At 38.4% G+C, this 17,818-nt stretch overlaps 1 protein-coding gene across 7 annotated transcripts in view; it reads left to right on the top strand.

Annotated features, from left to right (window-relative positions):
• Window positions 1-9,294, top strand: part of DIP2C (disco interacting protein 2 homolog C) — a 443,314-nt gene extending 434,020 nt beyond the window's left edge. For all 7 annotated transcript variants that reach the window (XM_075827418.1, XM_075827421.1, XM_075827417.1 and 4 more), the window contains 5 exons: window positions 1,391-1,448; window positions 1,616-1,690; window positions 4,189-4,363; window positions 5,446-5,569; window positions 6,667-9,294. In XM_075827418.1, coding sequence (XP_075683533.1) covers window positions 1,391-1,448; window positions 1,616-1,690; window positions 4,189-4,363; window positions 5,446-5,569; window positions 6,667-6,919 — 685 coding nt within the window. In that variant the 3' untranslated portion in view covers window positions 6,920-9,294. The remainder of the gene's footprint in view (window positions 1-1,390; window positions 1,449-1,615; window positions 1,691-4,188; window positions 4,364-5,445; window positions 5,570-6,666) is intronic.
• Window positions 9,295-17,818: the final 8,524 nt, after the last annotated feature.

Below are 17,818 nucleotides of genomic sequence, written 5' to 3'. Positions count from 1 at the left end.
GTGTAACTTTTATTACTTTATTTTGGTTTTATAATAGTAAAGCAGTTTGTAAAGGGAAAAGATAGGTTTTTCATATTTTTTCACATTTTTTTTTTAAAATTAACTTTATGAAACATTTTTTTAACTTTTTGACTAGTCCCACTAGGGGACTTTAATATGCGATTCTCCGATCGCTATTATAATACACTGCAATACTTTTGTATTGCAGTGTATTACTGCCTGTCCGTTTAAAACGGACAGGCATCTGCTAGGTCATGATCTAGCAGGCATTCGCTCCAGGCAGACCTGGGGGCCTTTATTAGGCCCCCGGCTGCCATTGGAGACACAGACACTCGGTGATCGTATCGCCGGGTGTCGGTGGGGGAGAGAGGGAGCTCCCTCCCTCTCTCCAAAACCACTCAGATGCGGTGCACGCTATTGCGCACCGCATCTGAGGGGTTAAACGGGTGAGATCGATACTAATATCGATCTCACACGGCAGAGCAGGGACGCCCCCAGCCCTCAGCTGCCTCTAGCAGCTGAGAGCAGGGAGATTTGACAGCTCCCTGCTGTTTACTTTATCCTGATGCAGTGCCGTAAAAGGGCATATGCATCAGAATAAAGGCCGTTAGTGGCCGCCGTTAAAAGGCGCATTGGCGGTCACTAACGGGTTAAGCTTCTGACTGCCTGCGGCCACCACTAGATCTTTGCTGCATGCTGTTTATACATTGGACCAAATGATAAAACCTTATACAGTAAGCTCCTAAGCTCCCTCTAGTGGTAGCTGCAGGCAGCTAGAATTTTATGTTTTAATGTGAAGACTCTGCATTGGATCTGGAGCTCTATATCAGAAAAACAGCACTCCAACTGCTATAAAAATATACTATGAAATTAATCGACACAGAATATTGTACCTAAAAAATGATATAGTGTTTAAAGGTGAATAATTTACTTTAAAGGTACAACTGGAGTGGGCAAAATGTATTTGATTCAGTATGCCATGCCATGATACATGGACGACTAATGTATCAGTACCTAGTAATGTCATAGAGGGTGCTTACAAAAGTTCTTGGGTGACATCACACATATCCAGTATGATCGAAACAATTTTTATTGGTCAAAGAGCCATGGCAAACACAGCAATGTTTCAACCCATAATAACAGCAGGGTCTTTCTCAAGCATTTCTTTTACATATTGACTGTCAGTCATAAAGGGTGGTCACATATATTATCCGGTCTATATAAGTATAACATATCACATCTCTGCATGTTTCCATATACTATATGAAGAGATATTTTGCAGTCATGGCTTGTGTGAATATATTATAATATCTTAGTAACTGTTAATGTGATATATTGAAACGTAACATAAATCATTATCCTGAGGACTTCACACCTTTTTGTTTTTCAGAGTCCGTTTGGTAGAAAGAGGATCTCCGCACAGTTTGCCTCTCATGGAATCAGGAAAAGTAAGTGGATCACAAACTTTCTCCTCGTAACTTCACTTCTCAACCGTTATCACTACAGTCAGTTCAAGTATTAGACGTATTACAAATCTTCCTCTGGTAGGGTTATATGTGCCGTATGACTGCGTCCTCATAATTACTCCTAATAATATCTGTTCTTCTCTTAACAGATCCTTCCAGGTGTTCGAATAATAATTGCAAATCCAGAAACAAAGGGACCCCTTGGAGACTCTCATCTTGGTGAGGTAAGTCACGCTGTCCAATCCTCTGATGAGTAATATCTAGGTTATAATGTAATATAAAAAGTTTGTTTGATCTAAGATACGTTTAGGGTACAAAAATGGGACCCACATTTGAATTGACTGTTTAAATGATTAAAGGGTTGTATGACAAAAGAAAAAATGGTCTGCTTTTTCCAGAAACAGCGCCACTTTTGTCCATGGGTTGTGTCTGGTACTGCAGCTCCAATTTATGCACCAATGCGTTGCTTCTAGGGGCAGTATGGTGCCTCACAGACCAGCCATATGGCGACACATAGAGGTCTGTAAATTATAGCGGTAATCTACGCTATATACTTGCTGGCGCAGATTTCATTAATAGTCGAAGATGCATCAAATGAAAAAATTAGTTTTTTAATCAATTTTGTCCCGTCTTACTCCAGCTTGTTTCTGATTAAGACTGGTGCAGTCTCAATAAAGTATACTTAGTATACTATAAGTATATATGAAATATTTTTTCTTTTCCTACACAGGACACAGTAAAGGGGTTTTCCAAATATCACTTCAGTCTTGGAAATCCTCTTTAAATAAACCGTAAAATCGGGTTTTGTTTCTCCTCGTCCTCGCTGTGGCCATTTTTTTCATTCCTAATCTTTTAAATGATTCTCCTCCTCTGGCATCTAATATATAATATATCTGCAGATCAGAAATCAAAGGGTTTTGTACGAGAGACTTACAACTTATTGCGGTTTATAAAAGAGATTACATTCCCCTTCTGAATCGTGACAGAACATTCATCAATGAGATTTCGCTATTCCCATGGTTTAAGATGTCGCATTTTTTGCTTAGGACATGAATGTATCATTTTGCTTTTAAAAACGCCATTGTGAAATGACTTACAATTAACTTGTGTCTGAAGTATTTCCTCTATTAAAATAATGGCTTTCCTAGCGATCAATTCTTTCTTTCATATATTAAGCTTTATGGAATTATTGTAATTGATTTAGAGAATTTGATAACGGGTTTTGAAATTTGATTCATTCTCCCTTATCTGAATTTTGAGTAGTTGTGATGAAATTGCGGTTTTACATTCATGGTGTACGTTACAGAGTAAGCCTATAAAATGTATATATACTTGACTGTTACATAGTAGCAATATACAGAGTCTTCAATTGTTTATATGTCACACACAATGTTTTTTGGTCTTCAATCATAATGTAGTATTAGATCAAAAGGAACCAGATCTTGTATATAACCAAGAATTTTCTCGTTGTTGCTTCTTGGGAATGAATAAGTAGGACTCAGGCTGGGTTCACACGACCTATTTTCAGACGTAAACGAGGCGTATTATGCCTTGTTTTACGTCTGAAAATACGGCTCCAATACGTCGGCAAACATCTGCCCATTCATTTGAATGGGTTTGCCGACGTACTGTGCCGACGACCTGTCATTTACGCGTCGTCGTTTGACAGCTGTCAAAAAACGACGCGTAAAATTACAGCCTCGTCAAAAGAAGTGCAGGGCACTTCTTGGGACGTTTTTGGAGCCGTTTTCTCATAGACTCTATTGAAAACAGTTCCAAAAACGGCCAAAAAAACGGCACGAAAACGCCGCGAAAAACGTGAGTTGCTCAAAAAACGTCTGAAAATCAGGTGCTGTTTTCCCTTGAAAACAGCTCCGTATTTTCAGATGTTTTTGGCTCAGCGTGTGAACATACCCTAAGAGTACTAGCTCCATTGATGTACCCTTACACATTATGTGGCAGATTTCATTAGGATCATTGGCAATCTAATGTATGGGGGCATCTCAACTGGAGGTTAGTGTGAGATAGATGTTGGCATTCAATCAATACCTATCTTATGTGCACGGGCAGATTTATATAACAGATCAGGTTTCAGTACATATAAAAAATGTATATAGTTTCTCTTAAAATGAACCTGTCACAAGGTAAAAGATTCCCTATCACTGCTGAAATGGTCCCCCAAAGTGCAGATCAAGGTGGCAGAAAAAAAATCCCTACGTTTTTCTTCCTCAAGGATAAAAGACTTCAAAGAAATCATTCTGGTTAGGATAAGCTGACAACCTAGTTTTCTCGGTGCTGCTTAATGGTTTAGAGCAGGGGTCAGCAACCTTCGGCACTCCAACCTGTTTTGAAACTACAACTCCTAACATGCCCTGACAACCAACGGCTTTATTATTCCAGCCAAAGGCTGTCGGGGTATGCTGGGAATTGTAGTTTCGCAACAGCTGGAGTGCCGAGGGTTGCTGACCACTGGTCTAGTGGAAAAAGGAACAGCCACCATAAGTCATGATTATCATATGTGGACCACTATATTTCCACTGGTTGTGTGTTCATAGAGCATCAACCTAATCAAAATTGCCCAGTCCTGGTGACAGGTTCTCTACATTAGGATGTCATATGAGCTGTTGAATTTTCTGATAGGTCAAATAACGTAGATAAATATAAGTGTTTCATATACATTAAGACAAATGTAAAACATTCATTCTTTCATTTTTGTTTGCAGATTTGGGTTCATAGCGCTCATAATGCCAGTGGCTACTTCACAATTTATGGAGATGAGTCGCTGCAGTCTGATCATTTCAGTTCCAGACTTAGTTTTGGAGACACGCAAACTATTTGGGCAAGAACGGGTTACCTGGGATTCTTAAGAAGAACGGAATTAACAGATGCAAATGGCGGTAAGAATAAATCAAAGCATACGCTACTGGTCAGAAGTTTTGTATCTTTACTAGTATCTGAAACAGCACAAATTCAATATGTGACTTACTGACTATTATAGAAGACGGAGAAAAAAAAAGTTTGAGCCAGATTCTTGAAATCTTTTACTTATTGAATTGTTGAGTGATCTTTGCAATGTATCAGGATTTCAGGCTTAAAAAAAAATCACTTTGGAGCCTCAATCTAAACATGTAGGAGCCAAATTATATTGTTTGATAGCCATATTAAAAATCCATATTACTACATAGCTTACCACAGCGTTTCCACTAAACTGTGGACTGCCAACCGCATCGTTTACACTGGACTGGACTGACCGACCGCTGCATTTACACTAGACTGTGGACAGACTGAATCTTAACTTGTAACATGGCTAGGAACCGCGCTTACATCATACACTAAACTTTCTGCTCAGAACCAGCTAGTCAACATTAGAAGATTTAGGTGAAGGCTCCACAGTGGCATTTGTTCCATGGAAGTTGTGGTAAAATCACAGCATTACCACTACCCGCATGATACCTCAATGTTTCCCTATGGCGTAAAACGCTGTACAACAATTCTGACATGGTGGTCGCAAGTCACCCACAACTTTTTTCTCATAGTTAAAAATTGGGTTGCATAAGAGTTGCAGTAATGACCAAAAGTTGCTGTGGGGTCCTAGCCTTATGACTTTCAGGGTCATAACCTCCACAGTTCATATCTAGAGCCCATGACCAGCTCATGCAAAATGCATCTTTCCAATACATTTGCAAAAATGTCTGGAATCAATTGGTATTTGAGACGATCAGTGCTGAGTTAATAGGGGATTTCTTTATTTTATTTATAACTCTTACAATCCTGTGAAGAAATATGGGATTAAAGATGACGTCCAGTTCTGTTTTTTTTAAATTTCTCATAAATTTCACCCAGGTATTTTGTAACTTGGTCTCATATGATTTCTTGAACACAACTATAAGTGACAAAAGAAGCTCAGATTTGTGTTTATTCTCTGCTTACTGGAAGACTAAGCTTTTCTGAAAGAGTTGTGTGTTATTTCTCCATATAGAACGACATGATGCTCTTTATGTGGTTGGGGCACTGGATGAAGCAATGGAGCTACGAGGGATGAGATATCACCCAATTGATATAGAAACATCTGTGATCAGAGCCCACAAGAGTGTTACAGAATGGTAATTGTTCTGTTTTCCTTTTAATTTGTCCTTCCTTACGTTTGAAAAGAACAACATGATTTTGCAATACTCTATCATGTATGTAGATGTCTATGCTACGTGTTTATGTGGCCTACCAGCGGTTGTGATGTGAACTGCAGCCTGTCAGGGCTTTGCTAGCATGTCGCGATATTGTATTGAAATGGTTTCATGAGAAATTGGAGTCCTTAAACAAATTCAAGCAAAACTAAGGGTGGACACATCTGTAGTGTATAATAATACTGTAATATGCAAAACATTCATGAACATGACCTTGTTGGTCACTTTTGTAAAACGGTTGTGATGTCGAAATTTCATAAAAATTATTGAAACATAAAATTTCAAAGAAAAATAGGAAGAATTCATCTGAATCCAACAGAAAATATGAAGAAAGTGTATATAGGAAAGTTTAAAGGGGTTGTGCCAAAAAGAGGAAAGCAGAAGCAAGGAAAAGGATGTCTACAAAAGGGGAAGACCATAAAGTAACCGTTTCTCTTTGTCATTGTTGTGTTGGCATTTAGCTTATCACAGCATTTGCTGACATTATTTTTGTGCTGCTGGATGAGAGTATTGTCATACGACAATCCTACTAAAACAACCCAAACAATGAAAGGTTATCACAAGCCAATAGTGTATCTCTAGATGCACAAACACAATCCTAACCATCCAATTTGTATAAATTGTTGTTCTAGGTGGCAGCATTCAGCTAAGCTTAACACACATTAGTGACTGGGTAGGGGTTGATAATCCATCCAGTTGACCGGTATCTCATTTTTAGCCAGATTTTGTCATTGTGTTCTTCCCTGGAGACTTGACTGCTTTACAATAGTGATTCTTTGGATATTTTAGGTACCATATGTACTGAAATATTATAATAATATGCTACTATGAATTTATTTTTCATTTGTTTTTGTCAATTTATTTTGTCAATGCATTTTGTTGTTCAGTCTACTTTAATGACCCAGTATAAGCCATGTTTTCAGCATCCCTATAAACAGAATATTCATGGAGCACTGGTATATTTTAGCATTTCATTGTCTCTAACTCAAACTTTTTCTTCTCATTCTTTCTCCCACCAGTGCTGTGTTTACCTGGACAAATTTGTTAGTCGTTGTAGTAGAACTTGATGGCTCTGAACAAGAAGCCCTGGATCTGGTACCACTTGTCACCAACGTGATTTTGGAGGAACATTATCTCATTGTAGGCGTGGTCGTAGTGGTGGACATTGGTGTCATTCCTATCAACTCCCGTGGAGAGAAACAGCGTATGCACCTACGAGATGGGTTTTTGGCAGATCAGCTGGACCCCATATATGTGGCCTACAACATGTAGTCTTGTAATTTTAAGGCTTCCATGGACTTCACAATAGATGTATAAATTTTTTGTGTCCACTAAAAAAAAAATTCACACAAAAAAATACAAATTTGCAAATAGGGGATTTAACCTTTTGTTTAGAATTAATACGTTTTCGTCATTTTACCTTTCCAATTTCTCAAAATTGGGCAGACAGAATGTGAAATGTGCTTTTGTTTTTACCACTACACTTTAGCACCAAGGGACTTTTTTTTAAGGTACTTTGCTGCCTCAATTTAACAGGCTGAGAACTATACAGGTCTCCATTGTACGAAGATCTGTGTGACCCTCCGCTTTTTTATTATTATTTTAAACTACATTTTTTAAAGAAAAAAAATAGTTTTGTTTTATTTTTGTCTTTTTTGTTGCTAGACTGACGACCCCATTGTTTTCATTATGTAGCTATGTATGAAGGATTTTATGAAGGATTATTTTTAAATGGAATGAAGTAGGTGGAAAACTTTTATGATGACAGGATTGTTACAGGGTTTACATCTATGTGTCGGAGACAATTGGATCTAGTCCTGCTATTTCCAAAACGAAAAATGGTACGAACACACAAAAAAAAAAATCCAATTTCATAATGACACACCATGTATAAGAAGGATTGAAATCACAGTTTTAGCTTTTTGGGTACTGGATTGAAGCCAAAGTTTGTAAGCTGCTAATCTGTCCAGTGTTTAACCCCTTAATATCAGAGCGGAAGTTTTTATTTTTATTTCTCAGTCTGATACAGCAAGAAAAGATTTTTGGTTGCAAGCCGTCAAGTGCACACCGTGGGCTTTGATGTATCCTTCTGCAGCCCAAAACAGACTACTGTAGAAAGTCTTTATTTAATATTTTTACCTTCTTGGGGCTGAAAAGTGGTCAATTGAGGTTATATATCGTAACCTATTAATCTAAAGGGCCATTTCTGCAACCCCAAGATGGTCCGCATAGCAATTCCTAAGTAAGCACACAAATTTTAAAAAATTGCTGTTCATCTCAGATTGAGAGTAATATAACTAGCGATTGTTAAAAAAAGATAAAAAAAATAGTATGCATTAGGTAGACTTTGGCAAGTATCTTTGTACTGAACTAAAAAGATAAAATAAGTTAACTCTCCATATGTAATTATGTATAAAATCTTTAATTTATTTTGATCTCTTTAGAAGTATAAAACAAAAACAGCATTCAAGAAAGAAAATTTCTTGTAATGTTTGCTAATATAAAAAAAAAAACGTTGTATTATCTTGAGTGGATAGTATCACATCAAATATATATATATGAAATTATAAATTCACTAATGGGTTATGCGGGAAGGGATATATTTTAATGTTTACGATGCAGTACGTGTCACTTGCATGGTGTCTCCCACTGTATATAACTGGGTGTTATTCACAATCTTTGTTCAAAAACTGCAATCGTGGATTGCCTGTGTTCCCGTAAACAAGATTACTCTAGATACCAGCAAGTGGATTTTAAATACCATCCTTTAGATGGTGTACAAAACGTATGTCTGATATGCACTATCATTTTTTTTTTCTTTCTCCTAGAGAAGCAACAGTAGATACAATTGTATAATGTGTGTGCTGATCGGAGGATGCATTTGATATGTAAAAAATCATGTTGAGGAATGACGCGGTTTTCCGAAATTCACAGTTGCATTACCATTCTTGTTCAGAAATGTGCTGCCTCACAACTTCCATTGGCGTTCACTATTGTCTACTTTGTAACAATACATTAAAAATCCGATTTTTGTTTAAGACAATGTAACTACAACACAAATGAGCCCCATGAATTTCAAATTAAAAGCCACTAACAATGAAAAGGCATCAATCATGATTATTTGTATGTGTTACATGCAGGTTCCAGCCAGTAGTATGTTTTACATGTAGATCTTACTGTGAATATGAATCCTATCTTTGCTGCCTCTTTCTGAATTGTGTCTCGTTATTTCATTCTGTTCTCAGAAATAACTAAAATATTTTACAGCAAATCTTTATCTAGAAAAATAAAATGGTCACACGGCAATATTTAATGCTGATTTTGTTGGAATCAGCGCCAAGAAACACCCTAAATCGCCCCTCATTGATTTCAATAGAAGGCTTATGGCCTCTCACAGAAAAAAATGCATCATGCTCTTTCTTTGAGCGGTTTCCGCCTCTGGCTTCCTATTGGAGGCAGAATGTTTTGAACGTTTTTTTGCAGCGGTTTTTGCCTGCAGTTTTTGCATTAGATTAAACGGCTAAAAAAAAAATCATGATAGAAAAAAAGCATCAAAAAACGCCAGCAATTAAAAAATCTGTCTGAAATTTCCTGAAGGAATTTTGAGGCAGATTTGCTCTGCCATAGAAAAAAAAACACTGTGTGAACTTCGCACCCCTCCATCACCATGGAAGTCTGCTAGATGACCATATGGAAGTTGTAGCTTCTGGCCCCACAACTGGAGCCAAAGTGGAGTGTAACAAACGCATTGCCGTAAAGCTATAAGTGCACTGTCTCCAGTTATTTCTAAATCTAAGGTTCAAAAAGATATCTGCAGGCAAGCACTGTTTCTGAAATTATATACTGCAGCTTGTATGTTCCGAGCAGGCAAACTTCCATGTTGGGTGAGGTCATATTCAGGGGAATATTTAGTAAAAGTTACAGAAGAGTATGTATGGCCAATAAATTAGAGCTGGAAAGCACTCTAAAGGGTATGTATACTTTTGCAACCATTGCTCTAATTTATCTATTAAATAAAAATGAGGGAACTTTGCAAATAGACTTGATATACACAATCTCCTACCATTTTGTGTCTATATCTTCTATGCAGGCCTATGTGTCTCTATGGAAACACTTTACAAACAAACCCTCTTCTTGTTAACCTGCCAAATGTATTTTAGCGAGGACTAGGGGACAAATGTAAGAGAGTAGAAGTGCTGGATCAGACTACACAGGGATTGTATGTAACCATGCAGACACATACTTCTGTATAGAAGCTGTAGACACAACTGTAGGGTATTTTTTATTTTTTTTTATCAAGACTATTTGAGATTTTTCATTCTAGATGCATTGGAGCAACTAAAAAATTGGTGGTGCGGTGGTCTTATTCTTTAACAAGAAATCCACGTTGGCGGTACTCTCTTCACCAAATTTGAGGCAACTGATCTTTTGAAATTGTATGATGATACTTGTATTTGCAGATATAATTTGTTTCCAGTCTGTTTCCCTACACAGAGCGAGTAGTTGCAGTAATTTAGATTTCCTGTGGCTAACCCCCCCCCCCCCCCCTCTGACTACAGACACTGATGTTTTTATGTGAGGATCTCGGAGCAGCATTGGGCTCTGTTCACATCTGCGCTAGGAATTCCGTTTTCTATTCCATCATAGGAGAAGAAAAACGGAATTCAATGCGGTGATGGATCGTCACATGCCAAACTGTTCTGACTTTCTCTGTCATGGTGTCTGTCATTTTGCTGCAATATTTTTTCAGCCATTTTTTAAAGAATCCTCAATGGAGGTTCCTAATGAAGCCTCCAACGCAGATGTGAACAGAGCCTTAAGCTGGTGGAGAAGGGGCAAGAGCATATCTGGAAATAAAATGTAATCTCTTAATATTTAGTGAAAAGTATTACTCCAGGTCAAGTTATTCTGCATGTGAACTCCTGTGTTTACTTATTAAAGGGGTTTTCCAGGCTACTTTTTTTTTTTATCTACAATACTTATTCATGAAAAATAAGAGAGCTTTCTGATAACATGTTTTTAAAAACCTGCCTACCTATGACGCCTACTGACCTGAGCGCCTCTGCATGTAATCGTTGCAGCGGCGCTCAGGTCCGTATATGGCACCGCCAAATTGTCAGTATGTGATGCGGCCACAGCGGGGATACCCTTTCTGTGTAATGTACAGGTGTCCCACACGTTATACAGACAGTGGGCGTCAAAGAGAACATTTTTTTAAAAAACAACATATAATTGGAAAACCCTCTTAATCATGAATAAGAGGGCTATGTTCAATAAAAGAAAAGCTCAGTTAACCCTTTTAAGTACAAATTTCCTATACAGACAAAATCTGTTCCAAATTCTACAATGGGGCAGATTTATTAATGCTGTCTAATATTTAGACAGCATATACTTAGTCAAGGCAGTCAGAAATTTATCGCCGTGGTGCATGCTGTATGATAAATTTGGTGCACCTTGCTAGACATGTCAGACACTTTTCTCTTCCTTATACCAGTTAACGCCACCTTTTGGCGCCATTAAGCCACTTCCTTACCAATAAACCATTTTCATCTGAGCCGTGCCCGTGCGAGTTGCAAAAAGTCTCTGAGACTGTTAATAAGTGTGGTGCAAGACATGTGCATCAGAATTCTGGCGCATTTTGAAGAGTAAAATCTGCCCCAATATATTTTGACGTTCAGTTAGTTAATAGGCATTTTCATCTTGCATTGACAAGTCAGTTCTCTCGTTTTTAGAATTTTCTTCTATCTGCATGACATGTCAGAAGTTTCTTAAAAACGGTGGCTCACTGTAAGCTTTGGAGCTAGCTAACTTTTTGCATATGCAGAATTATATACTACAATGACACGTGAGATTCTAGTGCTCGTAAATGTTTTTTTTAGGATTTTAACGTACCTTCATTATGCAGCGCAGAACAGATCATGTATAACACTGGACAACTTCCCAAATCCACTGCCTTCCCTCTCACCAGCCCCTGAATGGACCTAAAACAAGTAAAAGATGCAGTATATTAGATTATTTTGTAAGTTGACTGTAGAATGGTGGCTTTGAAGATGGTGAAAGATTTACCTGATGGGTTAATACATAATAGCAATAATGATGGCACCCAGACATTGGAGGGGTTGTCCAGGATTAGAAAAAAGAGGTCTGTTTTTTTTCTCGAAATAGTCACTCTTGTCTATGGGCTGTGCCTAGTATTGCTGCACATTCGTATGCCCATCTGAAGTGAATGGAGCTGTAATACCCGACACAGCCGATGGTCAAGTGGTGCATATTTATGGAATAAAAACATTCTTTTCTAAACCCAGACAATTTTTAAAGCATCTTAAGTAGAGATCTAGCAAACTTCAACATGACACTGGTAACTTGCTGCAGCGTGATAACTTATTACTTAACACAACAAAATCCATTGAAAAAGTCAGTGTCTTTAATGCATTGAGTGTCAAGTTAAAGATCGCTACATCAGTACTGTGCACCCTTCAGTTAGTGTTTATAAGCCATTGGGATCTCTGCTCCAATATAATTTCAGGACAGAGATGGACAACATAGCGTTAATCGATGCAGGCTGCACTGTTAGGCTGGATTCACACGAGCATGTTCGGTCCTAGCATCATAGTTATGTACGATGCTAGGAGTCCCTGCCTCTCCGTGGAACTACTGTCCCATACTGAAAACATGTTTACAGTACGGGACAGTTGTCCCGCAGCGAGGCAAGGACTCCTAGCGTCGTACAATAACTATGATGCTAGGAGCCCGGCTCCCTGCAGTGTGTTCGGTCCGGGACTTGCGGCCGAAACACGTTCCGTCCATTACGGACCGAACATGCTCGTTTAAATCCAGCCTTACACACCGCATATTTTCAGGCATATTACGTCACAAAAAACTCTTGTGCCGAAATACACCTGCAAACAACTTCCCATTTATTTAAGCGGGAAACGCCCTGTGTAGTTCTTACGAGGAGTATTTTTTTGTCACTTAATGAAAAACTGAATCATAAAAATACGCTTTGTAAAAAGGAAGTGACGCATTTCGCAAGTCTTTTCCATTGACCCTTAAAAAACACTCTAAAAATATGCCTCAAAATATGTTTTCAACACACTTGCAAATATGAAAAATGCTGTAAAAATCAGCTAGTAAAAGGCCTGGATTTGCAGAGGCTGATTTAGGATATGTTCACACGGCTTTTTTCAGGCGTTTTTTGGGGCGCAAACGCCTGATAAAACGGAAGGTGAACGCCTCCAAACATCTGCCCATTGATTTCAATGGGAAAAACGTGTTTCGTTCAAACGGGCCGTTTTTTTACGCGGTAGTTTGGAAAAAGATGGCATGTAAAAAAACGCCCCGTAAAAAGAAGTGCATGTCACTTCTTGAGCCGTTTTTCAAGCCGTTTTTCATTGTGTCAATAGAAAAACAGCTCCAAAAAACGCATCAAAAAAGTTTGATTCTTTAAAAACGGCTGAAAATCAGCTCCGTATTTTACAGCTGTTTTTTCTTTAGCCTGTGAACATACCCTTAGAGAATTTTTTTCAGCCGGTAACATAAGCCGTGTGAACATAACCCAAACATAATGTATCAGATATCCTGAGTAGCTGTTCTCCTTCCTGGCAGCTCAATAGAGCAATAGGTTTTACTGTCAAGCCACCACGAGATCTGGCAATCTGGATATCTGCTGCACAATCTTCACTGTGTTCCAGGCATGGACAGTCACGGCCTCTTTAAGGGCAGAGTAGAGGTGGAAATGGTTACTGCACACTAAGGCTGTGTTCACATCACCGTCTGTGTTCCGCTTAGGGGTTCCGTTGGAGGTTTCCGTTGGGTTAACCCCTCAGCGGAAAGGCAAACAGAAACTTCAGCTTCCGTTTCCCTCACCATTGAACTCAATAGTGACAGAAACCTAGCTAATGGTTTCCGTCTGTCACCGTTGTGACAGGGTTCCGTCGTTGTTTTGATGGAATCAATAGCGCAGTAGACTGCACTATTGGTTCCATTAAGTACAATGGAACCCTGTACATAGCCTTTGATAGTTATTGGTATGAAGCATTCATACAAGACATAATAATAGAGAAAAGAAAATTGGACTAACTTGTAGACAGTATTTTCCCAGTGGAACATTAGTTTTAATTGTAGTCCTGATTTATTTTGTATGTGTTAAAATACTGTAAAGGGAAGATTCTACTTCTGTCTATTAAAATATGTATTATGTAAGTTGTCTTCTTTTGTACTTTCGATTTAGCGATTTACCCGTATTTATTAGATTTTCTATGGTGATCTGCAAATCATGAAAAGGTTTCTTAAAAACTCATCCCTCTATCCACCCAGACATAACCACTACCTTTTTATAAAGCCCCATGCCGAATCAGGTCCAAGGATCTGTATGGTTCCTTATACCTGTGTAAGTAAATTTTTCCTTTCTAGTTCTCACCTGTGCTTTTCAGTTAAATTTCTATAGAATGAGGCGAAAACTGATTATTTTTTTTTTACAATTGTATCCATTGCACTGAACAAAAATTTAAATGAATGGATAATGTAAATCTTCTTAGTTGCCTGGTAAAAAAAAAAACAATTGCAACAAAGTCAGCGATTAGAAAAGCCTCTTTTTTTGTTCTAGAAAGAGCACCGCTTTTATCCATGGGCTGTGTCTAGTACTGCAGCCGAGCGCCATTCACTTGTATGGGGATCAGTTGCAATATCAGACATAACCCAAGGACAAGAGTGGTGCTATTTCTGGAACAAAAAGCAGACCTTTTCTAACCCTGGACAACCAGTTTAATGACCTTTTCCACATCTATTATTATAGGTCTATTCATACTTTTTACCACCATTTTAAAGTCCAAACGTTTTGTTTTTTCTGTCTAGTTTTTGTTTAACATATCGAATGACACCATTTTAACAAACCCTATAAATTATTTAGTTAACTTTTTTTAAAGAATCGTTTTTTAATATATATTATTATTATTTGGTGTTCTATATATAAAAAAAATGTTTGTACGGAGATTGAATTCTAGCACTTTCCTTATGGCAGCTTGACAGCTGGATAACTTTCATTGCATCTCATAATTTCCTCCGGCGTGTATCCCCAAGCAGCATGATTTATAGGAGGATACTATCCTGGTCCCTAAAGATAAGTGATGTCCTTTTACAGATCTTTGTATAAAACTTTAATAATTTTCCCTTAAAAAGGGCTACTTTATTCACATTACTTAACGCATCCTCATACGTGTAGATCAGAAATTTCTCTGTACATTAAAAAAGGGAATTTTACAAAAAAAAAAAATTTTGCCAAATTTAAAATGTAAAACTAAATTGCAGAATATATTTGGGAATGGCGTACATTAAATAGCCTTTCCCTAATATAATGTGATTTAATCTCTAGAAATATGTACGCCCATAATAACCTGCAAAGCTGTGTAGAATTGAAAATTCCTATAGGTCCTGCTAACAGTCAGTAGGCGCAAGCAATTTTATGGCGATCTGCATAGTCCATTGACCGTCTACCGACTGCAGTAAGCTGATTGGTCTACATTGCAACTGTAGAAAACTAGGATTCATAGTTTATAATAGGTACCATTCTGCTTCTAGAGATATTGACTACAATGGTAACATATTAGGAAATTGCTATTGATCCTTCAAAGTGGCTAACTAGTACAGATATGAGGCATTTCTTTTCACATATACATACAGTAGAATGCGTGTGATTAACCCTTTATCATTCCATAACCAGGAGAATTCCATGACAATCTCATCGTAACGTTCTATTGTGTCACTTTGGTACATTGAAGCCAATCATATTCACAGTTTTCTTTGGCTTGTCAACTATGAATAGACGATTGTGGCGTTTGTGACCGTAAAACGATTCTAGTGATTTAAAACTATTGAACACACTTTACAAGCACGCAGTACTGACCTGTTGAGCTCTTTACGGTAATGTGGACTCAAAAATGCCAGCATCTGACCTCAGGTATTAGATGGCAAAGAACAGCAATTATTCACTTTGAGGGGCATCAGCCAACGATGTAGTAAAGACAGAAACATGTAGCACTATCTGCCTGCAAATAGGAAATGTATTGTAATAGTTATGCAGATCTTTGTGTATTGCGCCCATAACATGTAACTGCCCTCTCTGGTGATGGCAAGGTTAAGAAACAGCAATAAAGGAAGACTCTAATAGAATGCGTACTGTACTGTACATATACCATTCATGAGATCTTGTAATGTCTGTCTTGTGACCTTTGTGCTTTTTTTTAAATCTGATGTGGGTAGACCGAGAGAGCGCAGATAAACCCATCCACATGACCCACAGTCCAACGGATTCATCATGGTGCTTGTTTTATGATCTATTTAATTCTGCTTGACACTTTACCCCAGGGAGAGACTGTCCCTGTCTATCAGTTGAATGTTAGCAGAAGCGTTACTTCATGGAGTGTTGACTGGTTTGAGAAACGTCATTTACTCAGCCAATCACAGCTGAACCGATACAAACAAAATGAAATTTTTATGTGCAAAAGACAGCAACCTTCTTGTATGTTAAACCACCAGTACGCTTTGTACATCTGTGATAACGCCTGTTTTATATTCAAATGAACAAATAAAAGCTTTTATTTTTGTTGCTCTGAATTTTTGCTCTGCTTGTCAATTATTTCTTACATCTCAGGTCCTAAACGCTCTTACTGTAAATGCTTTTACAAATAGTGGACCACCCCAAAAACTGGCTTCAGGTGCATTTGATATTGCATTGTCCCTAATATACCGATGTAGCAAAGTTTAACTTGACTCTAATATCACACAACAGCTATTTAAAAAGTCAAGTTTGTGGCACAGTACATTTAACGCGTTGAGTCCAGTTAAAGATGGCGATATCTGTATTAGATAATTATTTAAATAGTAATGTTATTAAAGCGTAAGGGCATGTTCACACGCTTAGCAAAAACGTCTGAAAATACGGAGCTGTTGAAAACAGCTTCTGATTTTCACAAGTTTTTTTTTAGCAACTCACGTTTTTTGCGGCGTTTTCTACGACCGTTAATGGAGCTGTTTTTCTATGGTCAATGAAATACGGCTCCAAAAACGGCTCAAGAAGTGACATGCACTTCTTTTTCACGGGCATTTTTTAAACGCGGCCGTTTTTCAAAACGGTCGTGTAAAAAAAACGCCCTGTCGGAACAGAACATTGTTTTTCCAATTGAAATCAATGGGCAGATGTTTGAAGGCGTTCTGCTTTAGATTTTTCAGCCATTTTTCGGCCTGAAAAACGGCCAACAATAAGCCATGTGAACATACCCTTACTATCATTTAACCCCTATCCGCACGAGTAAGTAACTGTACGTCGTTGCGGGAGGTTACTTCCCGCACGAGGATGTACAGTTACTGAGTTTTTTCCGGTACACACTCTTGCCGGCCAGCGGTCCTGTGCCGCTGATTTCGGCGAATTAACCCCTTAACTTCGGCAATCGGTTGCAATCGCCGAATTTTAGGGGTTTCTAGCATATCGGCAGACCCCGGTCCGAAATCGCGGTGGTTTGCCGATAGTATGGCAAACGGAAGCCAAACAATGGACCTTCGGCTGGTCCTGATAGGTTTCCTGTCAGAGTGACAGGAAGTCACTGTGTCGTTCCCAATGCACACTGTCGACGACAAGATGTGCATCGGGAACTGGGAGATCAGCTGTCCCTGACAGCTGACACTCCAGTGTTGCCGATCAGCGGCTCATCGCCGCTGATTTTGGCAATTAACCCGTTACATGCGGGGCTCGATTGCGATCTCCGCCTGGAGGGGGTTGGTAGCACATCAGCAGCCCCCATGCAATCGTGGGGGCTGCTGATGCTTGTGATGGCATCCGGAGGCCAGGCAACGGCCTCCAGGTCTGCCATGTATGGAAGCCTATGAGGACCAGCCTCTGACAGTCTACGAGGATCAGCCAGAGTGACTGTGACGTCACACTGACAGTTGGAATACGTTACACTACCTAGGTAGTGTAATGTATTCTAGCAGCGATCAGAGCTGCAGGTCAAAAAAATAAAGTGTAAAAATATAAATGTTTTATAAAAGTGTAAAAAGTTTTTGTTTTCCTATAATAAGTCATTTATTATAGGGAAAAAATGAAAACGTTAAAAAAAGTACACATATTTGGTATCACCGTGTTCGTAACGACCCAAACTATGAAACTATAATGTTAAT

This window comes from Rhinoderma darwinii, chromosome 5 (genome assembly GCF_050947455.1).
Source record: "Rhinoderma darwinii isolate aRhiDar2 chromosome 5, aRhiDar2.hap1, whole genome shotgun sequence".
Taxonomy (NCBI): Eukaryota; Metazoa; Chordata; class Amphibia; order Anura; family Rhinodermatidae; genus Rhinoderma; species Rhinoderma darwinii.
The sequence above is the reverse complement of the archived record's forward strand: the minus strand, read 5'-3'. Positions and strand labels throughout refer to the sequence as shown.